Below are 23,885 nucleotides of genomic sequence, written 5' to 3' on the forward strand. Positions count from 1 at the left end.
GCCGGTGTAGAAAGACGAAAAGTTCGTTTCAGTAGGTGGTAACAGACTGAACCCCGCACCCTGGTATTTGCTACAATAAAGGAAGATGGTAGAGGTAAGCTTGCACCTTACCGAGCGGCAGAAGTTCTGCAGTGGAGCATTCTATTCCAATGCCATTTTAAAAGGAAAGCTTCCCAACTTTGATATTAATGTTTTATTGGAAAAGGTACATGAAAACCACCGATGTACACAACCCCAGGTGAACATAACATGCAAGCTGCCGCACACCTTCTTGTGTCTTATAAAAGCTTGACTTGAGTAATGGCTTGCCCGTTCCAGCAACAGTGTCCCAGTTAACTTGGCTCCTTTTCTTCCAGGCTCAAAATAAAATCAAACTCCTCTACCAAAGAAGGGGAGAAGAAAGCAAAGTATTAGGTGTGTGTCTCCTCTTGAATAGGGAAGTTGTGCCAGGCATTTCACACTGTTACTGAGGCAGGTAGTCATTCATTCAAAAACTATTTATGGAGTATTTTACTATGTGCCAAGCACTGCTGGGTGGTGGGGGTACATAGTAATGGGTAACTCCAGACACGTTTCCTCCCTCATGGATGTTACAGGTGAGGAGACAGGCTCAGAAAAGTTAAATACTATGCCCAAGTTTAATCACTAGTACATGTGAGTTCATGGAGTCCTCCTGGTATGTGGATAATATAAAGCAAAGGTCCTGCTCTTACCTGGAGTCAGGGGCTGAATTGAGAGTCTCTGGCGAGTGAAGAGAACCATATTTTTTAAGGGGCCTCCAGTGGTTTTGTGAGCTTGGTAATGGGTTTTGAGCTCAGCCAGGGTAATGTAACGCTTCATCATCCGAACAAACTGTACATCCACCTGTATGACAGAAAGATATGTTCAGGTAGATTCTGTCCACTGTGTGTTTTAGCTTCTTGTGGGAGGTTCTTATGGGCAGGGCTGCCAGTGTTCTGTTCTTATCCCCAGAGCTAGGGTAACCTCATCTGAGTGTAAGACCCGGACTCTGTACCTTAACCTAAAGACACCACACACCTTCTTCCTCCCTCTCTTTGTCCATCCTTTTCCTCTCATGAAATAGGAAAAATAGTTGTCTTTACCATGGACCATTTGGGGTTGTCTTCTTTGCTGGATGGGTCATAATGGGGACTGTTTTTCTCAAACTGTGTGTGGTCTGGATAAGCCTCCTTCACAATCTGAAACCAAAACCAAGTCTCTAATCATATGCCTGTATAGTCAGCTCCATGGCCAATTTTTAATTCAAGTCCAGCTTTCACTTCTGACCCTGCACACACTCAGCTCTTTTGTTTTGCTATAGAGCCACTATATTTGGAAATAATACGCAGTCTAGAGCAAGCATAGGAAATCAAACCTGTTTTGACAAAAACCTTAAGAGTAGGTTTTAAAACCAAGTATTAAAGGTTATTATTGGTACCACTGTTTTTCCACCTGCAGGTAATAATCTTTTCCTAATAACTTCTGGTTTGGAAGAGCTATCATCAGGTCTGCTTTTGAGTAAAAGACCAAGGCACAGAAGTGAAGAGAAGTCTGTACCAGTGGGACCTGAAATGAGGCCTGCCTTGTTACAGTCCTTGCTGTATTGACGGGGCCAGGGTGGTTTTTCCATATTCTTGTGACATCAGGGATGGGGAGGAGAGTACTTCCTTTCTGTTACTGATCTAAGCTGTGTTCCTTTAGATCTATATGAATAAGTCTCCCTGAAGGGAGAGGGATTAAGACCAACGCTTGTACAACTAACCTTCACAAGTCCTGCGATGCCTGGCTCTTTGCAGTTGCTATGGTAGAAGAACGCTTCTTGCTCCAACTGCATGGCTCGAAGGAAGTTCCGGGCCTACCCCAGGGGAAAATAAACAACTATCCTCTTCACCCGCTGGAAAACACTAGTTAGCGGAAATCAAGTCTGCTTTTATTAGATGAGTTTTTCTTTTTTGCAGCTTCTCCCCAATTCAATACTTGCCTTTGCCAAGACACCCAGACTTGTATGCAGACACTGGCCAGAACACAGGCCATTCGTAAACTGCATACAGAGGAATCAAGGTGGTTTTGAATACATGTTTAGGGTTAGGATCTGGGGAAAAAACAATGTTGGCCAAGAGATTTTGCTACTGAATAAGTCCTAGGAAGGAGGCAGGCATTTCTCCGACCCCGGGTCTCGGGCCCTGCTCTTACCCTCTTACCTGGTAGTTGCGAACACCATCCCAGCATGCTGTCTGCTTGGGCTGTGCTTGAAGATCCTCAATGCTGAACTAGGCAACAGGAAATGAATTCATTCCTTAAACAGTCTTGGGGCCAGTTGGTAATATATGGAAGTAGACAGTTTCTTCCCCTGTGTTGAGGATACTTCTTGCTGTGGTGGAAGCCTGTAGTTTACTGGGAAGTGGTCCCACAGAGCCACTTCTATTGGGCAAATGGACAGTAAGCTTTGCACTCCCTTGTTATCCTTGCTAATTAAAAGGACTAGATGAATAGATAATCTAGATGATAAAATAATCTTGGTTATTTGTATTTCACTCATTAAAGTATTATATATTTCTATTTTCTCTAGGCTGTTATTAAAATTGATTTATATTAATTCACTGAAGATACAGTTGGCAGAGAGATACGTAGGAGTACGGTAGGTGGCAAGAACAAGGCAACAAGATTGAAATGTTGCCCAGGTCAGGGGTTGACAAACTACAGCTTTGTGCCCATGCCTGATTTTGTAGTTTTATCGGAGCACAGCCACACCGTCTGATTACATGTTGCCCAGATACACTTTCTTGCCAACACCAGAGCTGAAACAGCAACCATAGGACCGGAAAACCTAAAATATTATCTGGCCTTTTATGGAAAGTTTGCCACCCCCTGCCCTAGATAGAGGATTCACAAAACAGATAGTTGCTGGTAATAAGTCCTGCTGATTTTATTCCTTATAATCTTTTCCCTAACCCTACCCTTCAGAGAAGCTGGTGATGGAACCCCGTGGTGTCTCGTATTCACTTCTTATCTGAAAAAACAGCTTGAAGGGATTAGAGAGGTACCTGGTCTCACCTTCACATCTACACCTTTTTCTAGTCGGCTTTCTGGCTCGGACTTCATCAGCCAGTAACTGCTTAGATTCTTCCCACAGTTTTTAGAGGCTGAAGCCTTCTCAGGGCTGGAGTTACCCATTGTAGCTGATGCCCCTACTGGGTTCTTAGTCTTGGTACGTTTTCCTGCTGGCCCCTTACTGTCTGCAATAGAAGCAAAAAGAAGAAACTGGTCATGCCTGCTGAGAAGTAATGCTCCGTCGTGGGGAAAGCACATGCTTTGGAGTCAGACCTGGACCCAAATCCTGGATCTGTCAATAACTGGCAGTAGCAGCTGAATTGCTGAACTTCAGTTTATCTAGAAAAATGACACAGGAATGCCCACCTTACAGGGTATCTCCTGGATTATACATTCAGTGAGATAAGAATAGAGTACATGGTTGTGGGTTAGGACTGACAGAGTCCCTGGTTTCTACTAAGTAAATTCTTTTCTTTCCCTCACTTCTGGGCCTTTGCTGAGGCTCTCTCTACAATAAGGAAACCGAGCACCTACTCCACAGACTTATTTTGAAGATTAAATAAGGTAGTGTAAACAATGGACTTAAATAATGGCTGACATTATAATAAATGCTTAGTAAATACTATCATCACCATCTCATGGTTCTTTTTTGCTTGCTCACTGTGCTTTGTGGCCTGCTCCTTGAAGGTGCCAAGAAATGTTGGATAAGACAGCTCATTCTGGTCTTTGTAGACGTGGCAAAGATGATTTTTTCCAAAGAGAATTAGAGAAAATGTGCCTGGAACATAGTAGGCACTCAACAGCTAACAGTTGTTCAATTCTTACTATATAAGCTCTATTTGTTACCCTAACAGTAACTCAGTTAATCTACATAATGTATGAGATGTCTGTTCATCTGCTAAATGTGTCCCAGGTTACACATTTTAGTAAACAGTATAATCAGGAACCGTACCCTGGTCTATCTGAATCCACACTTAATGACTATACCACACCACCTCTGAATTAAGTCCCAGCTCCTACATCAGCTCTCATTAAGTATCATTTATAGATGTCTAGTAGTTAGATCCTCCCTAGCTTAGTTTTTAGGTGGTCCCTTTGGAGTTAAGCACACTGCTAACACCATTATGTGTTGCTAAATAACACAATGTGTTGTAGTCAGTCCAAAAGCACTTTCTCTACCTTCATTTGCTTTGTTCCTGTTCTTCATCTTCCATATAACATGAATATAAAAACAGCATCGCATTTTCTTTGGCTGTGGAAAGCTTTCCCATTCTTTAAGGATGGACTCAAGTTCCACTTCCTTCTCAAGGTGTTCCTCCCTGCTCTCATACCCTTAGCCATGGTTTCCTAAGACCCTTTCACTTATGTCTGTTTGCATTTTCCATGAGAACACAATTGTATGTTCCTTACCTTTGTACAAGCCACCATGTATCTACACCAAACAGCTACTGCTTCAATAAACAAACAGAAGAGGCTCTGGGTATAAGCTCGGTGGGAAGAGGAAAGGAGAAGATGGAGGGCAATTAGGGAAAACATTAACAAAAAACAATCCACAAAGGATACTCCCCACAGGCAGGGAGTTGAAAGTGAACAGTATTTCTTTTTTAAGATTTATTAATTTGAGAGAGAAAGAGTGCGTGAGAGCCTGGGTATGAGCAGAGGGAGAGGGACGAGAAGCAGACTCCCCGCCGAGCCCGGGGCGCAAGTGGGGCTCGAGCCCACCCGAAGAGTATAACCTGAGCGGAAAACAGGAGTCCCACGCTCAACCGACTGAGCCACCCAGGTGCCCCGAAAGTGAACAGTATTAAACAGATCCCACAGAAACTTTGATACAGGGCTGCCTTTTTGCAGCCTGGGTGCAGCTCACCTGGCCCACCAGGCCCAGCAGCCCCGGCGAGCCTCTTCCGGGGTTTCGGCATGTTTTCCCTGCGGGGACCGAAGAGCAGAAGATTCCAAATCAACCGAGAGAAACAAGACGCAGCTCCGTTACTTGCCCCCAGAAACCTGCGCAGAGCAAGATGGAGACAATGAGAGGAATCGGAGTCTCAACCCCGAGGGGTTTTTGCGGAGAACAGATGCAACTGGACTTGGGACCCTCAAATCTTTCCCAGTTATCTACGCCCCCATTTCCATCTTGCATAACCTGCGCTCAAGTCTCCTCGGTTCTCTCCCTGATCCTCATACATTCACCATTCTCCCGAGCCACTGACTCCACGGCTCCGCACACAGAACCCCACCCAGGCGCCGGAAGGCCGGCGCGGAGTGCCCCCGTCTAAGTAACACACGGCCCTTTTTCGCCACGGCCCGGTATCTGGGAGTGGTAGTCCTGCGCCTCGGGCAGGCCCGCCTGAGTCCGGGCCGTGAGGGCCGCCGGACGCACTACAGCTCCCAGGGTGCACTGGGGGGCCTGGTTGATGCGCTGGCGCCGGTCCACCGCCGGCGGGTTCTGGCTGGAGGAGAGCTTGTTGCCATGCTGCGGAGCGGCTGCTGGCGGCTGAGAGGGTGGCTCCACCGCCCGCGCGGCGCTCTGCGGGGTTCTGCCGAGAGCGGCCGCCGGGGCTTGGTGTCCTGCATAGATCGTAAGACTCACCCCGCCGGTGCAGGTGTCCGGTCCCCGGGCGGGGAGGGCTGAGGGCCCACAGAGCGGTAGTCACCGCCGGCTCGCCCTGGGCGGTCACCTGGGCCACCCTCCCCGCCAGGCCTACCTGCCCGCTCCCGAGTGGGCTTCCTCTGCCGGCTGGTGTCCCCATTCTGTCCACCTGGCTGGCCTCTCTGGCCGCCCTCACTCCCTGCGGTCTCCATCTGCTGCGCCCCTGGGCCTTTCTGGTACTCTTCACCGGCCCCCAAACTCCTGCGCGGGAAGCCTGGCGTCCGAAACTCGTGCTGCAGGCGGTCCCCCGGCTTTTGAGCTGTCTTCCCTCCTGCCCACGTCACAGGGGCCCTCTGAAGATAAATGAAGATGGGAAAATGTAACTTAACCTTTGTGGCTGATGATATTTGTTAATTGTTCAGGTCTTCCAAAAACGTAGTATCAGCCTCTTGATAATCAGGTTTAATAAGTAAATTGATTTACTTATGAATACACTAACCAAGGGTTTGGTAATGATCCTCACAACTCTGAGGCAGATTCTCTTATTATCCTTACTTTCAGATAAGTAGTGGGTGCATAGAAACTCCTGACTTTGTTTTGTCTTGTCTTGTCTTAATCCTAGATCATTTACAGTCGGGTAGTAAAGATGTGAATAGCTTGGGGCTGGTTGTGGTAGATGAAGCACTGTTACTTCTTTAAGTGATAGAAGATCTGATCAGGTAAATTTTGTGATTTACCACCTGTAGTTATAAAACACTTTTACTGTTGAAATTCCCGTTGAAAAATAATTATTATTGAAAGTGGGAAACTACCCACAGTACACAGACCTGAATGTCTTCAGGCGCCAGGCAAATAATTTGGATGTGAGTAACGGAGAGTGATGGGGGCCTAGGCCCACTGGGAATACCCAGCCACTTTGTGACTCTCTCCAGTGCCTCATTTTTTTTCTTCTGGAAAAAAAATTCTTTTTAATAAATGTCGCTCTTCTTTATAACAGATTTGGTATGCATCCCTTAGATTGACACCCAGATCTATGACATACACTAGTATAGAATACCGTTTTCTTCTCCGTGTCCTAAAACTCCTTCACAAGGTGCTGCCCATTCTAGCAATTAGAATTAGGTAAACAAGGTCACCCTTGCGGATACCAAGGCAAATAAGGAGTTGTCCTGGCAACAAATAGATTAAATATTTAATAGGCTAGTATTAAATAATAACGAATAGTTTACATATGCTGGAGTATTTCCAGCAGCTGGTTGTGTAGCTTCAGCCAGTGAGGTACTTTTACACCTTTTTAAAAGAAAGTACCTCTTAACTAGTAAAATGAAAGGAAACTGCCTTTTCAATGTATCATTCTCCATATTAGAATATCAAATTAACGGGAGTGCTTAACTAACATTTGTTTCATTACATATTTTAATAAGTGAAAAATGATTTTTAAGAGAATTATGATTTGTATTTTATTTAATATATGTTACATATATTCGTTATGCATACTTGCCTCATTCTGCAGATGAGGAAATTTATTCAGTGTCTAGTGCAGCCCCATTTGACAGTGGGATAACCGAAGTTGATTGGGATAACCTGACTTACTAGAAGTTGTGCATTTAATAACTTCCTTGTCTAGTGCTCTTCCACTACACTTTGCCGCAACGTCCCAAGCATTCTTTGAAACATCAAGACTCTCAAATAAAACTGTTGATTCTCTAGTTATGTTTCTACTTGGGATGCATTTAAAGATTCTTATATTATTTAGAGTTTTTGTTTTGTTTTTTGGTTTTTTTTGCCCATTGCTTACACTTAGGTTGCTATACAGTGAAGGGTTTCCTCAAGTCCTTTGGGCCCTTTTTCTTTTCTTTTTTTCTGAGACAGAGCGTGTGCATGTATAGGCATGTGGGAGGGGCAGAGGGAGAGGGAGAGAGGGAATCTTTTTTAATTTAAATTCAATTAATTAACAATAACTTATTATTATTTTCATAGGTAGAGGTCAGTGATTCATCAGTCTTATATAACACCCAGTGCTCATTACATCACATGCCTTCCTTAATGTCCATCACCCAGGTACCCCATTCCCCTATCTCCCTCCCCTCCAGCAACCCTCAGTTTGTTTCCTATGATTAAGAGTCTCTTATGGTTTGTCTCCTTCTTTGATTTCATCTTGTTTATTTTTTCCTGTCTTCCCCTATGATCCTTTGTTTTGTTTCTTAAATTCCACATATCAGTGAGATCATCTGATACTTGTCTTTCTCTGATTGACTTATTTCACTTTGCATAATACCTTCTAGTTCCATCCACATTGTTGCAAATGGCAAGATTTCTTTTTTTTTTCTTTTTTGTGGCTGAGTAGTATTCCATTTTTTATATATGCACCACATCTTCTTTATCCATTCATCTGTCGATGGACATCTGGGCTCTTTCCATAGTTTAGCTATTGTGGATATTGCTGCTATAAACATTGGGGTGCAGGTGCCCCTTCGGATCCCTACATTTGTATCTTTGGAGTAAATAGTAGTGCAATTGCTGGGTCATGGGGTAGCTCTATTTTCAACTTTTTGAGGAACCTCCGTACTGTTTTCCAGAGTGGCTGCCCCAGCTTGCATTCCCACCAACAGTGTAGGAGGGTTCCCCTTTCTCTGCATCCGGGAAAGAGAGAATCTTAAGCAAGCTCCACGCCCAGGACAGAACCCAACCCGGGCTGGATCTCATGACCCTGAGATCGTGACCTGAGCCAAAATCAAGAGTCAGATGCTTAATGGACTGAGCCACTCAGGAGCCCCAGGCCCTTTTTCTGTTTAGCTTTGCCATTTTACATTTTACTGTGTGTGTTCGCTTCTTGAACTCTTGCTAGTAACTCGGCCAATTTCGTGAAGTCTGGTTTTTGTTTTGTTTGTTCTTAATGTATTCTGGGCCCGCGGGTATTTTTACTTGGTTACCATGCTTTCTTGTGTATAATTTGCTTTTTAACTTGCCTTTTCTACTTTTTTTCCACCAAGCAGCGCTCTCATTTTATTAGCATTCCCTTATCAAAAATTGGGTTGGATATTATATTTCAAAATGTGTAATTATGTTGTATATACTTGCACATAAGATTTGCATACACCTATTCCCTGTTGTTTACTTAGAATGCAATTCAAACCTATTTCTTAAACATTTTGTTTCTTGAACTACTTGTTTTACTCTAATAATAATAATAGTAAATGTTTGTTGAGGTCTTGCTGGGACTGAAATTCTGTAGCACCTCTCTTTATACTGTAAGATTTACATTATTACCATTTATGATAGCCTTTGTGTGAATGGACTGTATTCATCTTTGTAACCCCAGCACTGTTCCATAGTAGACATTCAATAATTATTCTTTTGTGAATGGTCTTTGAGCTATGATCTACAAGAGCATTTCTGCAAGACTTCTGCAAACAAATAACCAGACTCTCAGTCAGGAACTGTGAAGTGTTCATCCCTAACTGTATTCCTGTGAGTAACAACCAACATAAGTTTCTGTTCTAGGCTTCTCAAAGTAGCCTAATGTCTAATCCTCACAAGTATTCCTTTCTGAGTTTCCCTAATACAGACCGACTGCTTTCTCCTGGCTCACATAGCCAGCCATTACTGCTCCCCATGCTGCCTGCCCTAGAGAAACAGACTCTGCCGTCTGCTCTTCTTCTCTATTAGAAGGATTGTGCATCACTATTAGGCGCTGAAATAAATTATTGTCGAGTGTGGCTCCATAGTCTTACTTTAACACTCTTTAACATCACTCCATAATGACCACATCTTTAGCACTAAAGGATGAAACCTGAGAAGGTAATACAGACCCCCGCCCTTCTTTCCGCCTTACCTTTTACAGCCACCGCTGCACCTCAGGGCTTCACTTGGAAAAGTATAGGCATACACTCTATTTTTTCTTACACACCTTCGGCAGGTGATCCTTTCAAAATGACAGTAGTAAGAGACAACAAAAGAGACATAAATATGAACAATGTAAGTCTGATTCACCCTGTGTATGTTGCTGATCCTGACGTAGGCTCCCAGGATTTGTGGTCCCGTCTTTTCTAAATTTGCTATGCTATCCCCAAAAGGTAGTTGTTTTCATGGGAGCTTTGCCTAGGCTGTTTACTTTCAGCTCTGGCCTGCTGCTACCTGGAAGTCTGCATCACTTTGCAAAATAGGCAAAATATTTTACACCTTACTTAACTAGCTAGTTGACTTGGATGTCTGCTTTCTAATTCAGCCTGATCTTACTGTATGCAGTTTTTTTAAAAATCTGTAAAAAATGGTATTCATGTCATTTGGGCAACTAGCTACTTAAAGAAAATGTATGAAGTAATGATATTGTGAATTGATAGTAATTCTGTTTATGTTGGTAGATATAGTTCTCTTTCTCCTGAAGAGTGTCACCTCTGATTAAGTACTACTATGGTGTAGTCTTTTATTAGATGTTTAAGTTTCGAGAGAAACTTCTAATGAGGCCACACTACCTACCTGTTGATGTCAGTCAATTCATTGTCCTTAGCTTTTAAGTATCTTAAACACAAAAGTGAAGGAATTACCCATAGTCACATCACTGATGGTTTATGATAAAAAATGTTTTGAGAATTCTGAGTCCATTGGGTAAAAACTGATACAGTAAGGCCTTAACCATGTTTTCAACACTGGAAGACTTTTTTCTCATCATCAATGTTTATCAGTGAATGTCTGAGATTTGCCAAATGCACAGCCTTATTAGAGGATCTTTTCCTTAATTTGAAAGGTAAACCAAAGTATACACATCTTCCTTTTCCAATTGATCTTTTAAGATGGATATGTTGAAACAGACAGACAGCTATAGAGATTCATAGATAGGACAGATTTTCCCAGGATACCAATACAGAAAAGGTAGGGCATCCTAAAGGGGAAAAAAAAATATATTTACCATAATTTGAGGGTCAGTGTGTTTACTATTTTTTAATGTGGATTTATGAGGAGGAAGAGATAAATAAGAGTACTGAAAGAATAAGCACTTAGGAGGTAAATGAAGCCAGCTGATCCACTGGGGCGGAAAGAAGAAGGGAAAAGGAGATGATAAATCAGAGAACTCACTAATGGTAGGCAAGGCCATTCTATGGGTGTTAAAGGTTATACTGTGTAAGAGAAATGCTACAGCACGTCCCTGTCTCAACTTCATGTTTCTTGACCTTGGCACTACTCTTCCCTGACCCCTGTTCTAGAACTGAATATATGCAATCTTGCCCCCAGCTACCATGGGACTGAATGAAGAGCAGAAAGAATTTCAGAAAGTGGCCTTTGACTTTGCTGCCCGGGAGATGGCTCCAAACATGGCGGAGTGGGACCAGAAGGTGGGCATTTTCCTTGTGGCTACACGTTCCAACCAAGGCCTCCTGTGGTGACCCTGTCTTCATCCCCTTTTCGTCCTCACTGTTCCACGTTTATTCTCCTTGCACAACTCTTACTGCAAATGAAAGTACTGGTAATGTTGTGATTCCTGTCTTCATCTTGTAGAGACTAGTTTTGTTTTTGTTTTTGTTTTTGAATTGTGCAAAGATTTAGACAGTCGTAAAACCAAGGCAATTCTATGGATAATTAAAAGGTACTTTAATGCGGGAAAACCAGTGCTTATTGAATGCATTTTTTTTTTGCATTTTTTTATGTTTTTATTTTTTTTATTCTTATGTTAATCCCCATACATTACATCATTAGTTTTAGATGAAGTGTTCCATGATTCATTGTTTGTGCACAACACCCAGTGCTCCATGCAGAACGTGCCCTCCTCAATACCCACTACCAGGCTAACCCATCCTCCCATCCCCCTCCCCTCTAGAACCCTCAGTTTGTTTTTCAGAGTCCATAGTCTCTCATGGCTTGTCTCCCCCTCTAATTCCCCCCCTTCATTTTTCCCTTCCTGTTATCTTCTTCCTTTTTTTTTTTAACATATAATGTATTATTTGTTTCAGAGGTACAGATTTGCGATTCAACATTAGTTTTAGATGTAGTGTTCCATGATTCATTGTTTGTGCATAACACCCAGTGCTCCATGCAGAATGTGCCCTCCTCAATACCCACCACCAGGCTAACCCATCTCCCACCCCCCTCCCCTCTAGAACCCTGTTTGTTTTTCAGAGTCCATCGTCTCTCATGGTTCATCTACCCCTCTGATTTCCCCCGCTTCATTCTTCCCCTCCCGCTACCTTCTTCTTCTTCTTCTTTTTTTCTTAACATATATTGCATTATTTGTTTCAGAGGTACAGATCTGAGATCTGAGATTATTGAATGCATTTTAACTGCTACTATAGATAACAAATAGCCTATTAAGTTAATATATACACTCTCCCAAATGCAAACATCTTAATCCCTCATTGTGCCCTTTAATGAAAAGTCCATCTGTGAATCCCTTACTGATGACCCTGTTCTCTTTTGTATGTAGGAGTTGTTCCCAGTGGACGCAATGCGGAAAGCTGCTCAGCTCGGCTTTGGGGGAATCTACGTACGAACAGATGTAGGTGGGTCTGGACTGTCACGGCTCGATACATCTGTCATCTTTGAGGCCTTGGCTACAGGCTGCACCAGCACCACAGCCTATATAAGCATCCACAAGTGAGTGCCAAAGCTTGGTGAGCACAGTGAAGTTCTCATCGGGTTGATTGGGAAATTTCAGGAAATTTTGGGAAAGTTCATCTTTTCAAGTTGATTGTCATTGAGGAACCAGACAGGGCACCTGGGTTGCTCGGCTCAGTCAGTCAAGTGTCCGACTCTTGATTTCAGCTCAGGCGGTGATTTCAGGGTCATGGGATTGAGCCCTGTGTCACGCTCCACACTGGGTGTAGAGCCTGTTTGGGATTCTCTCTCTCCCTCTGCTGCCCCCATTCCTTGTGAGCACATGCACTCTCTCCCTCAAAAAAAGAAAAAAAGTTCACTCTAGGTCTGCTGCTGCCTTTTGAACTTGAATCTGCCATCTTGTATGTTGCTTAGAGAATAAGGTCTGTCCGCCTTCTCCCAAATCCTAGATTGAGCTGAAGCAAACAGACATCTCCAGGAGAGTGGTCAGGGCCCTGTTCCCGTCTTCCTCAACCCCTAGGATGAAGCCCCCAGGAATTTGTCAAAGTACATATAACTTTGATTTTTAGGGAACTCATTTAACCTAGAAGCGGCATGAACATCCAAGTGAGAAACACTTTGGCCCTGGTTATCTCTGGGTAGTACGTGTTCCACGAATATGTTTTAACCCAGGCCTTTCCTTTAAAGTCGAATCTTCTCAGTGGTGACTTTTCTCTTCCCACTCTCTCTTCCTCTTCACTGTGCTTTGCTGCCTGTGCTTTCCTTCCCATCCCTCCCCCCTCAGATTTCCTCTTCTCCATATTAACTCTGTCATTATCTTTTCTTCTTGGGGTACCTGTCAGCATGTGTGTCTGGATGATTGATACCTTTGGAAGTGAGGAACAGAGGCACAGATTCTGCCCACCGCTCTGTACCATGGAGAAGTTTGCATCCTACTGCCTCACTGAGCCAGGTGGGTTTGCCGTACCGCCAGCAAGACGTAGCAGGGGATGCTGCTCAGGCGAAGTTACTGAGCACTCTCTTGTCCCCTCGATATGTACAACCCTTGTTTACCACGAAGTTGGGTCATGGAGGAACACAAGCCTAAGGGGCTGTAGGGCAGAGTCTCTCCAGGCTGCAGAGTGGAGCCTCCTTGTACTCAGTGTGCTGGGAGATGGAAAATGGTCTCATTGCTGTCCACAGTTTTCACCAAATACAGAGAGTTCCTCCAGCTGTCTGCATTTTAAAGTGTGAAACGCTGAACTGTTGGTTATAAGGGAAGATTTCCTTGGAAGTGGAACCGTGCTGCGGCCCCCTTACTTTCACTGACTTTCTCTCCCACCCTCTCTGCTTCCTTTTGATCCCTGCCTTAGGAAGTGGTAGTGATGCTGCCTCCCTTTTGACTGAAGCAAAACGACAAGGAGATCATTACATCCTCAATGGTTCCAAGGTACCAGCATGCCCACCTTACAGAACACCTTAGAGATTGTGCCCATCTTTATGCTGACATTGCCTGGATCCTTGCTATCTGCGAGTTAATGTTTCCTAGGAGTTTTACACATTGAATAGAGAACCTCTGACCTATTTCCCTTTATTTACCTACACTTTCTCACTCTCCTGATCTGAGTTCAGATAATCTCGCTCCTTTCTGTCTGTCCTTTTTATAGTCTCATCAGCTAGATCCCTGATTCCCCAGTCAGCACAGGTTCTTTTTACCTCTCCTTCTTTTCTCTGTGCCATCATGCCTCTTAGTGTCCTACTGTCAGAAGGACTCTGATTGCTTTCCCAGGTGTTAGGCTCCAGGGACGGATGTGTTTCCTGATCCCTATACACCCCCTCTCCAACCCTCAGGCCTTCATCAGTGGTGGAGGTGAATCAGACATCTACGTGGTCATGTGCCGAACAGGAGGGTCAGGCCCCAAAGGCATCTCTTGTATAGTTGTGGAGAAGGGGACCCCTGGCCTTAGCTTTGGCAAGAAGGAAAAAAAGGTGAGTGGCTATTGGACAGGAAACAATTCAAGTTCAAACAATCCAAGAGTCTGCCACCTGCCAGACCAACCTCTGTTCTAGGTAAACTATTCCTTGAAATACCACCTCCGCTTTTGGTCTGTGTTTCTTATTCAGCTTCTTATTTTGGCACATTCCTTTATCCCAGGAAGAAATACTTACAGATCTGGTGGTGACTACTCGGATGAAAAGCATATGGGCCACTTTTCTTCTTTAAATAAAAATAAAATAAAACTCATTGGAGATGATCGTGAGTGTTTCAGTCATGTAAGAGGGAGAGTGTTTCTATAGGTGCTTTGAAAAGACGTTCCTAGGATATAGCAATCCCATAGCCAGACCATGAATAGTAGAAGTGTGATTCCATAGCTGTAGCTGGTGGTAAGATGAGACCCATTCAGATTTGTTAGGCCGGGGGACCAGAATAATCATACCCCTCCAATATATACTGTTATAGTTAGGATTTGGGGGGAGAAATCAGGTAATGAAATGACCCCTAACTATACTCTCCTTTCATAGCTCCTAGGGTTTCCATATTTCCCCTCATGAGCTTTCCCGATACTTTATAAACTGCGAAGAGGTAGAGGTTTTAGTGCCCCTTTTCATTTATTAGTATAGTAGGTTTTTACTAGATTCCTACTATGCAAAGCATGCTGGCTCCTGGGGTGAAGGAGGATACAGAAGTTACTCCTAACCTTATTTGAAATTACAAGACACATTACGTTGTCTTATCTGTATAAAGTATATAAGCTGTAATTGTGGCATATAACTTGTATATGTGATATGTAAGATATATAGCTGTAGAATATCTTAATTCTAGAAATGTCTCCTAGAATTGTTGGGTCATACAACATGGACTGACTTACATAGTCTGACACATAATTTTACAGGATCGAGTTATACCAATTTAGGTTGTTTGTGCTTATAAAGGCAGTGATGATTGTTTCAACACACATAGGTAGTATCCATCTCAGTATTTGTGATGTCTGTTGACAGGATTACCAAAGCTGTCAAATTTCGTGCCTAGAGAAAAATCACAAATAAATTCCAGAAACAAAAAGTATATCTTTTCTTCCTTTCGTTTTCTGCTTTCTCTCCCTTTTAAGTATACACGTTTATCTTTCTTTTTTAATTATTAGTTTTGCTTTATATATTTTTTAATATAAGGGAAATTTGGAAGGACACCTCTGTATTCATTTGACAGCTGGTGAGTGCCCACTATGTACCAAGCATTTGTAAACAGTAGGGGTAGAGCAGTGAACAAAGACAAAGCTCTGCCCTCATAGAGTTTACCTGTCAGCAAGCAGGGATGGACAACAGACATGTAAATAAGCAAGGTACCTTCTGGTAATGCTCTGTGCTACAAAAGAGATAAAGGAGATAGGACACTGAGGAGAGCTTGAAAGCATCTGTAATAGGGCTGAACTCCCAGAGGTCATGACTTTTGAGATGAGATCCAGAGTATAGAAGAAGCAACATAAGAAGAATTCTGGGCAGAGACAATAGTAGATGGCCTATTGAGGGAACAAAAAAAAAGTAGTGAGCAAAGAAGAGAACAGCATGGGATGAAATTGGACAGGCAGGCAGGGGCTCGTAGAAGAGAAGAGTCACTGCCCTGAATGCCACCCTGTTGGGCAGCCATACAGTCCCTGATTTTTGCCAGATGGGGTGGAACTCACAGCCAACGCGCGCCGTGATCTTTGAAGATTGTGCGGTGCCCGTGGCCAACAGAATTGGAAATGAGGGACAGGGCTTCGTCATTGCCATGAAAGGACTGAATGGAGGGAGAATCAATGTTGGTGAGAACACAGCAGGATGGGGCAGGGAGGTAGCCGGGCTGGGGCAAAGCAGCACTGTCCTGGCTCATTGAAATGTTGGCACTCTTCCTTTCTAGCTTCCTGCTCCCTAGGAGCTGCTCATGCTTCAGTCATCCTCACCCGAGACCATCTCAGTGTTCGGAAGCAGTTTGGAGAGCCTCTGGCCAGTAACCAGGTAATTTCCCAGAGGCCCCTGCATTTGCTTTCCACTCTGCCTGCGACCTGCTCTGTGGCCCACATTCTCTCGGAGGGTGAGGCTATGAGTCCTCACTGGAGTTTTGCCCCCATCTTAGAACTTGTGTTCTAATTTTATCAGTAATCTTTTTCACTGAAGCGCAGGGCAAACAAAGTAGGCTTAGAACTCACGAGGCAGTGCATTTGCTCTGTAGAAGAGGCAGGGACTTTGAAGCTTGGGGTCAGTTAGAAAAGGTACCTCATGAGAGGTGTCTTATAGAGGGCCCCAGATCAGGTGCTGGTCTAGGCCTGTCTGTCTTGTCTGGTTCTCTTATCCCCTGTTGCTGTAGTACCTGCAATTCAAACTGGCTGATATGGCAACAAGGCTGGTGGCCTCACGGCTGATCATCCGCAGTGCAGCGGTGGCTCTGCAGGAGGAGCGGGAAGATGCAGTGGCCCTCTGCTCCATGGCCAAGCTCTTCGCTACAGATGAATGCTTTGCTGTGCGTGATGATGTCCTCTAGCTGTCTTGGGTGGACAAGGAGCAGCTGCTAGGTCCAGGGATGTTGAGAGCCATTAGTCTACCCCTGGGGCTTAAGCATATAAATGAACTCATGAGAGGCCTGCTTGGGAGCTCTCAGAGCTGACTTTTTACCTGCTCCGTGCCATTACACACTCCATTCTGTCACTGTCATTTGATTGTGTTCTAGATGAGACACTGCCGTTGAAGGAAGGTTCAGAGCAGCCCAGTGCCTCTTGCTCAAATTTAGCACTGTGCTCTGTTTAAAATGTCAAGGGCAGAGCTATTTCCACATGAGGCTACATTGCCACTAGATGGCATTATAGGTAGCCTCACATAATCCCAGCCAAAGTGCTTGTGGGCAGCTTGTCCCCTGCAAATAATAAAGCAATAAAGGCAGAGCTCTCTGAGTTGCCTGCCTCGTGGGAACTGACAAGTTTAGTAGGTAAACCTCCCTTGTTGTCTAACCACACAGAATACAGAGCCCCTCTTCGGGCTGGGGGCTGGTTATCTGTAGGTTGTTCTTCCTCGTATTAGTTTACAGCGGGCTGCCAGATTGGGGGCTGGGGTAGAAAGAGAAGCCATATGTTCCACAGTCTTCCCCCAGTCAAAGATGTCTAATCCCTGTCTCCCTGAAGATCTGCAACCAGGCTTTACAGATGCATGGAGGCTATGGCTACCTGAAGGACTATGCTGTTCAGCAGTATGTGCGGGACTCCAGGGTCCATCAAATCCTAGAAGGTAAAAATTGCCAGAGCTGTTCTCCAGAATGCTTATAGGATCACCACTTTCCTCAGCCTGTCTGTCCCCATGCTGACTGGTTCTGAGGGTTCCATCAGGCCCTGTCTGTCTTTTGCCTTCCTCCTAACCCGGCGCTGGAAGTGTTTGTGGGTGTCATACAGAGCACTAGCTTGGGAGTCTGGAGGCTGTGCTTTGTCACCATGGGTAAGCTATCAAATCACTCCATTTCTGCTCTTTTTCTTTGCAAATTTTAGAGAACGCTCAAACCAGATAATATATGGGAAAGCATTTTGAAAACTTCAACAGTAACTCTTAACTTTTATGAAGTACTTGGTCCTCAGGGATTCCAAAACTTCTGTACAGGGCAAATGTAAGCTAATTTGATCACAAGCAACCTCTATAAATTGAAGATATCTCTATCAATATTGCTAATGGATTTTTCAGTAAACTAAATCATATGGTTATTTTCTCGGCAATCACAGACTGGATTAGGCTGGAAAATGTGTAAACTGCCGGAGGCTGGCTCAGAGCATGGCCTTTTCCACACTCCACACCAGTGCAGAAGTCTTGAAATTACATGACTCTTGTCTCAGCGGGTGTAGGCAGACAGGAGTGGTTATCCTGTAGGAGAGCCAGATGGGGCAAAAGCTTATCTAAGTGACTTTCAGTGATGCAATGTTGGGCTGCTTCCACGGAGGCACAGGAGAGAGCTGTGGGTGTTGGTCTCTGTCATTTTCAAAGCATTCTTGAACCTGAGGAGGTGTTAGAATCACCCAGAGGGCTTGTGAAAACAGATTGCTAGGCTCCACACCCAGAGGTTCTGACTCAGTGGGTCTTAGGTAGGCCTGAGAATTTTGCATCTCCAACAAGTTTTCAAGTGAGGCTGCAGCTGCGCATCTGGGAAGCACACTCTGAGACCCACTGCTCCGGTGGTATGTCCAAATCACAGGCTTCTAAAAGTTAGTCTGCTTTCTTCTGCAGACCTCATCCCTGAAATATGTCAATGAGCTCAGTCACTGGTGCTCAAGTTCCCCATAGGCTTTGTCCTCTGATTATTCCTGCAGTTACTTCCTTACCCAGCATTTATGAATGACAAGTTTAGTGGGTAAACTTTGTTGTCTAACAACATGAGACTTCACTTTTATTCTGACTCTGCCTTTTAACCTTGTAAGAAGAAATGGGAAAAGGGGCGCCTGGGTGGCTCAGTTGGTTAAGCGACTGCCTTCGGCTCAGGTCATGATCCCGGAGTCCCGGGATCGAGTCCCGCATCGGGCTCCCTGCTCAGCAGGGAGTCTGCTTCTCCCTCTGACCCTCCTCCCTCTCATGCTCTCTGTCTCTCATTCTCTCTCTCGCAAATAAATAAAATCTTAAAAAAAAAAAAAAAAAAATTTAAAAAAAAGAAGAAATGGGAAAAGCCAGGTACATTTATTTGAGGCCATGCCATCATCCACTTACAGAAAATTTGGGGCACTGGTCTCACTTTGGTATCACTTTGTTTCATTGTGAACTTTGTTATAGGATAAATCTGCAAATTTAGATTTGATTTTATTTGAGGTGTGTGATTACTCATTCCTCATGGGGGTTCATATTTCTCTTTGCATTAAAAGCCACTGTAAAAATGGAGCAAGAAGTTGACCCCTCCTTTCAGGGAAAATATTTTTGTCTGTTCTTTTAAAATTCACTTTTCTGATTACCAAAGAAATTGGTATATTTATTGTTGAAAGCTTATAAAGTATAGGAAAAGTAAAAAAAAAAAAAATCATTCATGTTTCCACATTCAGAATTAATATTTTGGATTCCTTTTATATGTAAGTCCAAAAAATCTCCTTTGGGGCTTTTTCTGTACTTTGTAGGTACTTTTTTTTTTTTATGTGAAGTATAGTTGCCATACAATATTATATTAGTTTCAGGTGAGCAACACAGTAATTCAACAGTTGAAATAGTTTGAGAAGGAAAGATAGTAACTCTTCTTTAAATGTGTGATAGAATTCCCCTCTGTAGCTGTCCAGTCCTGGACTTTTCATGGTTGGGAGTTTTTTGATTGCCACTTCAATTTTGTTACTCATAATCAGTCTATTCAGATTATCTATTTCGGATTCAGTCTTGGAAAATTGTATGTTTCTAGGGATTTATATGTTTCTTCTAGGTTATCCAGTTTGTTGGCATATCATTTTTCATGGTGGCCTCTTATAATCCTTTATGTTTCTGTGGTGTTGGTTGTAACTTCTCTTTCATTTCTGAGTTTATTCATTTGACTTCTCTTTTTTTTTCTTAGTAAGTCTGGCTAAAGATTTATCAATTTTGTGTATCTTTCCAAAGAACCAGCTCTTGGTTTCACTGATCTTTTCCCTATTATTTTTTTAGTCTCTGTTTCATTTATTTCACCCTGAACTTTATTATTTCCTTTCTTCTACTAATTTTGGGTCTGTTCATTCTTTTTTCTAATTCCTTTAGATGTATAGTTAGATTGTACATTTGAGATTTTTCTTGCTTTTTTCTTTTTTAAGTAGGCTCCACCCCCAATATGGGGCTTGAACTCATGACCCTAACTCTACCAACTGTGCCACTCAGGTGCCCCAATTTTTCTTGTTTCTTGAAGAAGGCCTGTATCACGATAAACTTGCCTGTTAGACTGCTTTTGCTGTGTCCCAAAGATTTTGGAACTTGTCTTTCCATTTTCATTTGTCTCATGGTATTTTTTTATTTCCTGTTTGATTTCTTTATTGACCCATTTGTTGTTTAATAGCACGTTGTTTAGCCTCCATGTGTTTTTTACCATTTTTTTCTTGTAATTGATTTCCAGTTTTATACCATTGTATAATTTTCTAGATATAAGTGATTTTACTACTTTTTCTTTTCTTTTAACCTTCATACTAGCTTTATAAGTGATTGATCTACTATTTATATTACATGTTGCTTTTACCAGTGAAAATGTTTTTTTCATAATTTGCTTACTTCTAGTTGTTGCCTTTTCTTTTCAACTTAAAGAAGTCCTTTAACACTTCTTGTAAGGTCGGTGTAGTAATGATAAGCTCCATTAACTTTTGTTTGGGAAACCTTTTTAAGATTTTATTTATCTATTTAGTTGAGAGAGAGAGAGCATGCAAGCAGGGGGAAGGAGCAGAAGGAGAGGAACAAGCAGACTTTGTGCTGAGCACAGAGCCCAGCACAGGGCTCTATCCCACGACCCTGATATCATGACCTGAGTCGCAATCAAGAGTTGGACACTTAACCAACTAAGCCACCCAGGCGCCCCTGTCTGGAAAACTCTTTTTTTTTTTTTTAAGATTATTTATTTATTTATTTGACAGAGACACAGCGAGAGAGGGAACACAAGCAGGGGGAGTGGGAGAGGGAGAAGCAGGCTTCCCGCGGAGCAGGGGGCCCGATGTGGGGCTTGATCCCAGGACCCTGGGATCATGAGCTGAGCCGAAGGCAGATGCTTAACCGACTGAGCCACCTAGGCACCCTGGAAAACTCTTTATCTCTCCTTGCCAGGTAGACTATTCTTGGTTGCAGGCTTTTTTCTTTTTAGCACTTTGAATATATCATGCCACTTTCTTCTGCCCACGAAGTTTCTGCTGAAAAAATCAGCTCATAGCCTTATGGGTGTTTTCCCTTGTACATAACTATTTGGTTTTGTCTGGCTGCTTTTAAGATTTCTCTTTATACGTAATTTTTACTATATATATATATTTAACCATATATATACAGTAAAACCATACCAAGACATGTAATATGTCTTGGTATGGTTCTCCTTGATTTATCTTGTCTGGGGCTCTCTGTGCTTCTAGAAACTAGATGTCTGTTTTCTTCCCCAGAGTAGGGAAATTTTCAGCCATTATTTCTTTAAATAAGTTTCCTGCCTTTTTCTCTTTTCTCCTTCTGGGACCCCAATAGTGCAAATATTAGTGTGCTTGATGTTGTCCCAGAAGTCCCTTAACCTGTCCTTTTTTAAAATTCTTTTTTCTTTTTGCTGCTCAGCTCAAATGCTTGATACTGCCCTGTCTTCCAGATTGCTGATCCATTCTGCATCCTGTAATCTGCTGTTGATTCCCTTTAGTGTATTTTTTCATTTTAGTTACTGTACTCTTCAGCTGTTTTTTGTTTTATGTTTTCTGTCTCTGCTGAAATTTTCACTAAGTTCATCCACTCTTCTCTCAAGGCCCCTGAACATCTTTATGACCATTATTTTGAAACTTTATCCAGTAGATTCTTTATCTCTGTTTTGTTCAGTTCTTTTTCTGAGATGTTGTCTTGTTCTTTGATTTGGAGCATATTCTTGTCTCCTCATTTTTGTTTTTGTGTATCAAGTAAGCCAGACTCTCCTGGTCCTGAAAGTAATGTCCTGTATGGAACGCATCCTGGGGGCAATCCCTAGTGCAATCCCTTCTGGTCACTAGAATCAGGCACTCCCAGGGTGTCCCCTGTGTGGTCTGCATGTGTCGTGCTGTTGTGTCTGGGCTGTGACTACCATGGGCGTGTTGGTAGCTGGCTGCTAGGCCCACCTGTGAGTCTTGTGGGTGTGTTAGTGGGCAGCAGTGACTTTGGGTGGGGGCAGGCACCAGTCCCCACTGAGGTTGCCTGCCAGGTGTGGTGGTTAGTACCTGCTTGGAGGGACATCTTCTGGGTTGAGTGTGTTGAGCCAGGCAGGTCTGCAGGTGAACGCCAGGGTGGGGCAAGCAGTACTAGCAAGGTAGGGTGGGTGTCAGATCTTGCTCCCGAAACATCTAGGTAGCAAGGAGGGTGTCAGATCTTGCTCCCAAAGCATCTGGCTAACTAAGCTGTAGAAGTACAAGAAAAATGGCACTTGCTAACATTTCCATTCCCAGAGAAAGTTCCTACAGATCCCTGCGCCTCTGGCACACACCCAAAAATTAGTCATTAAACCTCCCCCATGTATGACCCAGGAGCTTTTCCAACTGCTGCCTCCGTGCTGGGCTCCAAGTGACTGATACTGTGTGTGGGCCCCTTGAGAGTAGTGTCTCAGTTTATTGTAGCTCCCGGGCTCTCCTAGAGTTAAGCTCCACTGATTTTCAAAGCCAGACAATATGTGGCCTCATCTTCCCAGTGAAGATCTCCAGGGCAGGGGCTGTCTGCTGTGGGACTTGAACCTCTGGCTCCTCAGGAAGGACCTCCACACCTGTGATAGCCTCCTGCTTGTGGGTCACTGTGCGTGGGTTTGGTTCTGGACAGTCTCTGCCCCTCCTGCCCTCCTCAATGTGGCTTTTTCTTTATATCATTAGCTATGGAATAGCTGTTCTGCTAGAGTTTAGGTTCTCAGAGTGAGTTGTGCTGTACATAGTTGCAGCCTTAGTGTGTCCACAGGAGGAAGGAAGCTCAGCATCTTCCCTTCTCCCAGGTGAGATGTTTTTAAAAGAGCAAATTTATTCCTTACTTCCTGACATTTTTCTGTACTTTGGAGAGAAGTCTGTAATAATCCCATCCCACTCAGGGTTAAAGCAACAATTGTGGTTTATATCCACTACGACCCTGAATGAGGCTTGGAGCCCCTTGGTTAAAGCTTTACCAAGCTCTTGAGACTTCGCTGCAACTAAGTCCTTCATTCTTCCTCCCCCTTGCAGGTAGCAATGAAGTGATGAGGATGCTGATCTCTCGAAGCCTGTTTCAGGAGTAGCACCCAGACTTGATGTTCGGGCGTGATGGTTAATGTACACCTCGAATCAGAGGTTTCATGTGGACTGCAGATGAGGCATGGATTAGATTGAAGGGCTGAGCTCTTCCAGGTGGACCCAGAGTGTTGGGAGCAGCATCAGCTATAGGACTGGGACAGAGTCCTCAGCAGAACTAAAGGAGCTGCCCTGATTGAGATTGTCACAAGAAGACACACTACCTTGTTTTCCTAATGCAAAAAGGTGACCAGGGAAGACTCACCACCAAGTCAGAGTCCTTTCTTGGATACATGTTGTCTTGATTTGTCTGCATTTTGGTGGTTCACTGAATCTCTCTTCCGAGATCTGAACCCTTCCATTGAGGGTTTTTCCTGATGATAAAGCAAAGGTGTGGGAAAGGAGAAATGGAGGAAAAATGCTCTCCTATCTTTTCCTGTGCTCTGCTAAAGATGCAGAAGGTTTCTGTGGGTTGCATTTCCTTTGTAGTACTCCTGTGAATGTAAATCATGATAAAATGAGTATTTGGGAAACCTTACTCCTAGGTGTGATTTAGGGTATATCTGCACTTGTACACTTTCTGAATATCAAGGGCTGAAGTTATTTGGAACTCTGAATGTTTGTTGTTTTCTTTTTTAGAAGCATGTGGTCTAAGAATGGTATTCAAGCTTCTATAGCCCTTCCTGATAAGTACTTTGAGCATATTTTCTTTCTATCTGAGTGCAAGGAAATGATAGGCATATAGAAGAGAGAGAGTTATCTGGCAAAAGTGATAAAGTAGGAAGAGATTCATAAAGAAGGTAGAAATTAAAATTAAACTTTTATGAAAA

The 23,885-nt window shown here is 43.4% G+C and overlaps 2 protein-coding genes and 1 long non-coding RNA gene across 4 annotated transcripts; 2 read left to right on the forward strand and 1 right to left on the reverse strand.

Moving 5' to 3' along the window:
- Nucleotides 1-178: 178 nt before the first annotated feature.
- THYN1 (thymocyte nuclear protein 1) lies at nt 179-5,335 on the reverse strand. Of its 2 annotated transcripts, none has more exons than XM_035009324.1 (8): nt 5,195-5,335; nt 4,919-4,977; nt 3,055-3,236; nt 2,202-2,270; nt 1,763-1,855; nt 1,104-1,199; nt 714-864; nt 179-379 (listed from the first exon to the last, which is right to left on the reverse strand). In XM_035009324.1, the coding sequence occupies exons 2-8, from the start codon at nt 4,968-4,970 to the stop codon at nt 333-335; spliced, it is 690 nt and encodes a 229-aa protein (XP_034865215.1). In that variant the 5' UTR covers nt 4,971-4,977; nt 5,195-5,335; the 3' UTR covers nt 179-332. The 2 variants fall into 2 exon arrangements, with proteins under 2 accessions (XP_034865215.1, XP_034865214.1); XM_035009323.1 differs by having other exon boundaries at nt 4,919-5,055; nt 5,195-5,334.
- Nucleotides 5,261-23,885, forward strand: ACAD8 (acyl-CoA dehydrogenase family member 8; the record flags this gene model as incomplete). Its single annotated transcript, XM_035009448.1, has 11 exons — nt 5,261-5,630; nt 10,874-10,974; nt 12,060-12,229; nt 13,033-13,142; nt 13,543-13,619; nt 14,021-14,158; nt 15,837-15,972; nt 16,068-16,165; nt 16,515-16,667; nt 17,323-17,425; nt 23,011-23,885. Coding segments are annotated over 11 exons (1,509 nt in total), but the record flags the coding sequence as incomplete, so codon positions are not given.
- LOC118013415 lies at nt 14,158-15,193 on the forward strand. The gene is made up of 2 exons (XR_004680008.1): nt 14,158-14,239; nt 14,325-15,193. It is a non-coding gene; the product is annotated as an uncharacterized LOC118013415 (long non-coding RNA).

Source organism: Mirounga leonina, unplaced genomic scaffold (genome assembly GCF_011800145.1).
Source record: "Mirounga leonina isolate KUSES-001 unplaced genomic scaffold, KU_Mleo_1.0 Mir_153, whole genome shotgun sequence".
NCBI classification, from domain to species: domain Eukaryota; kingdom Metazoa; phylum Chordata; class Mammalia; order Carnivora; family Phocidae; genus Mirounga; species Mirounga leonina.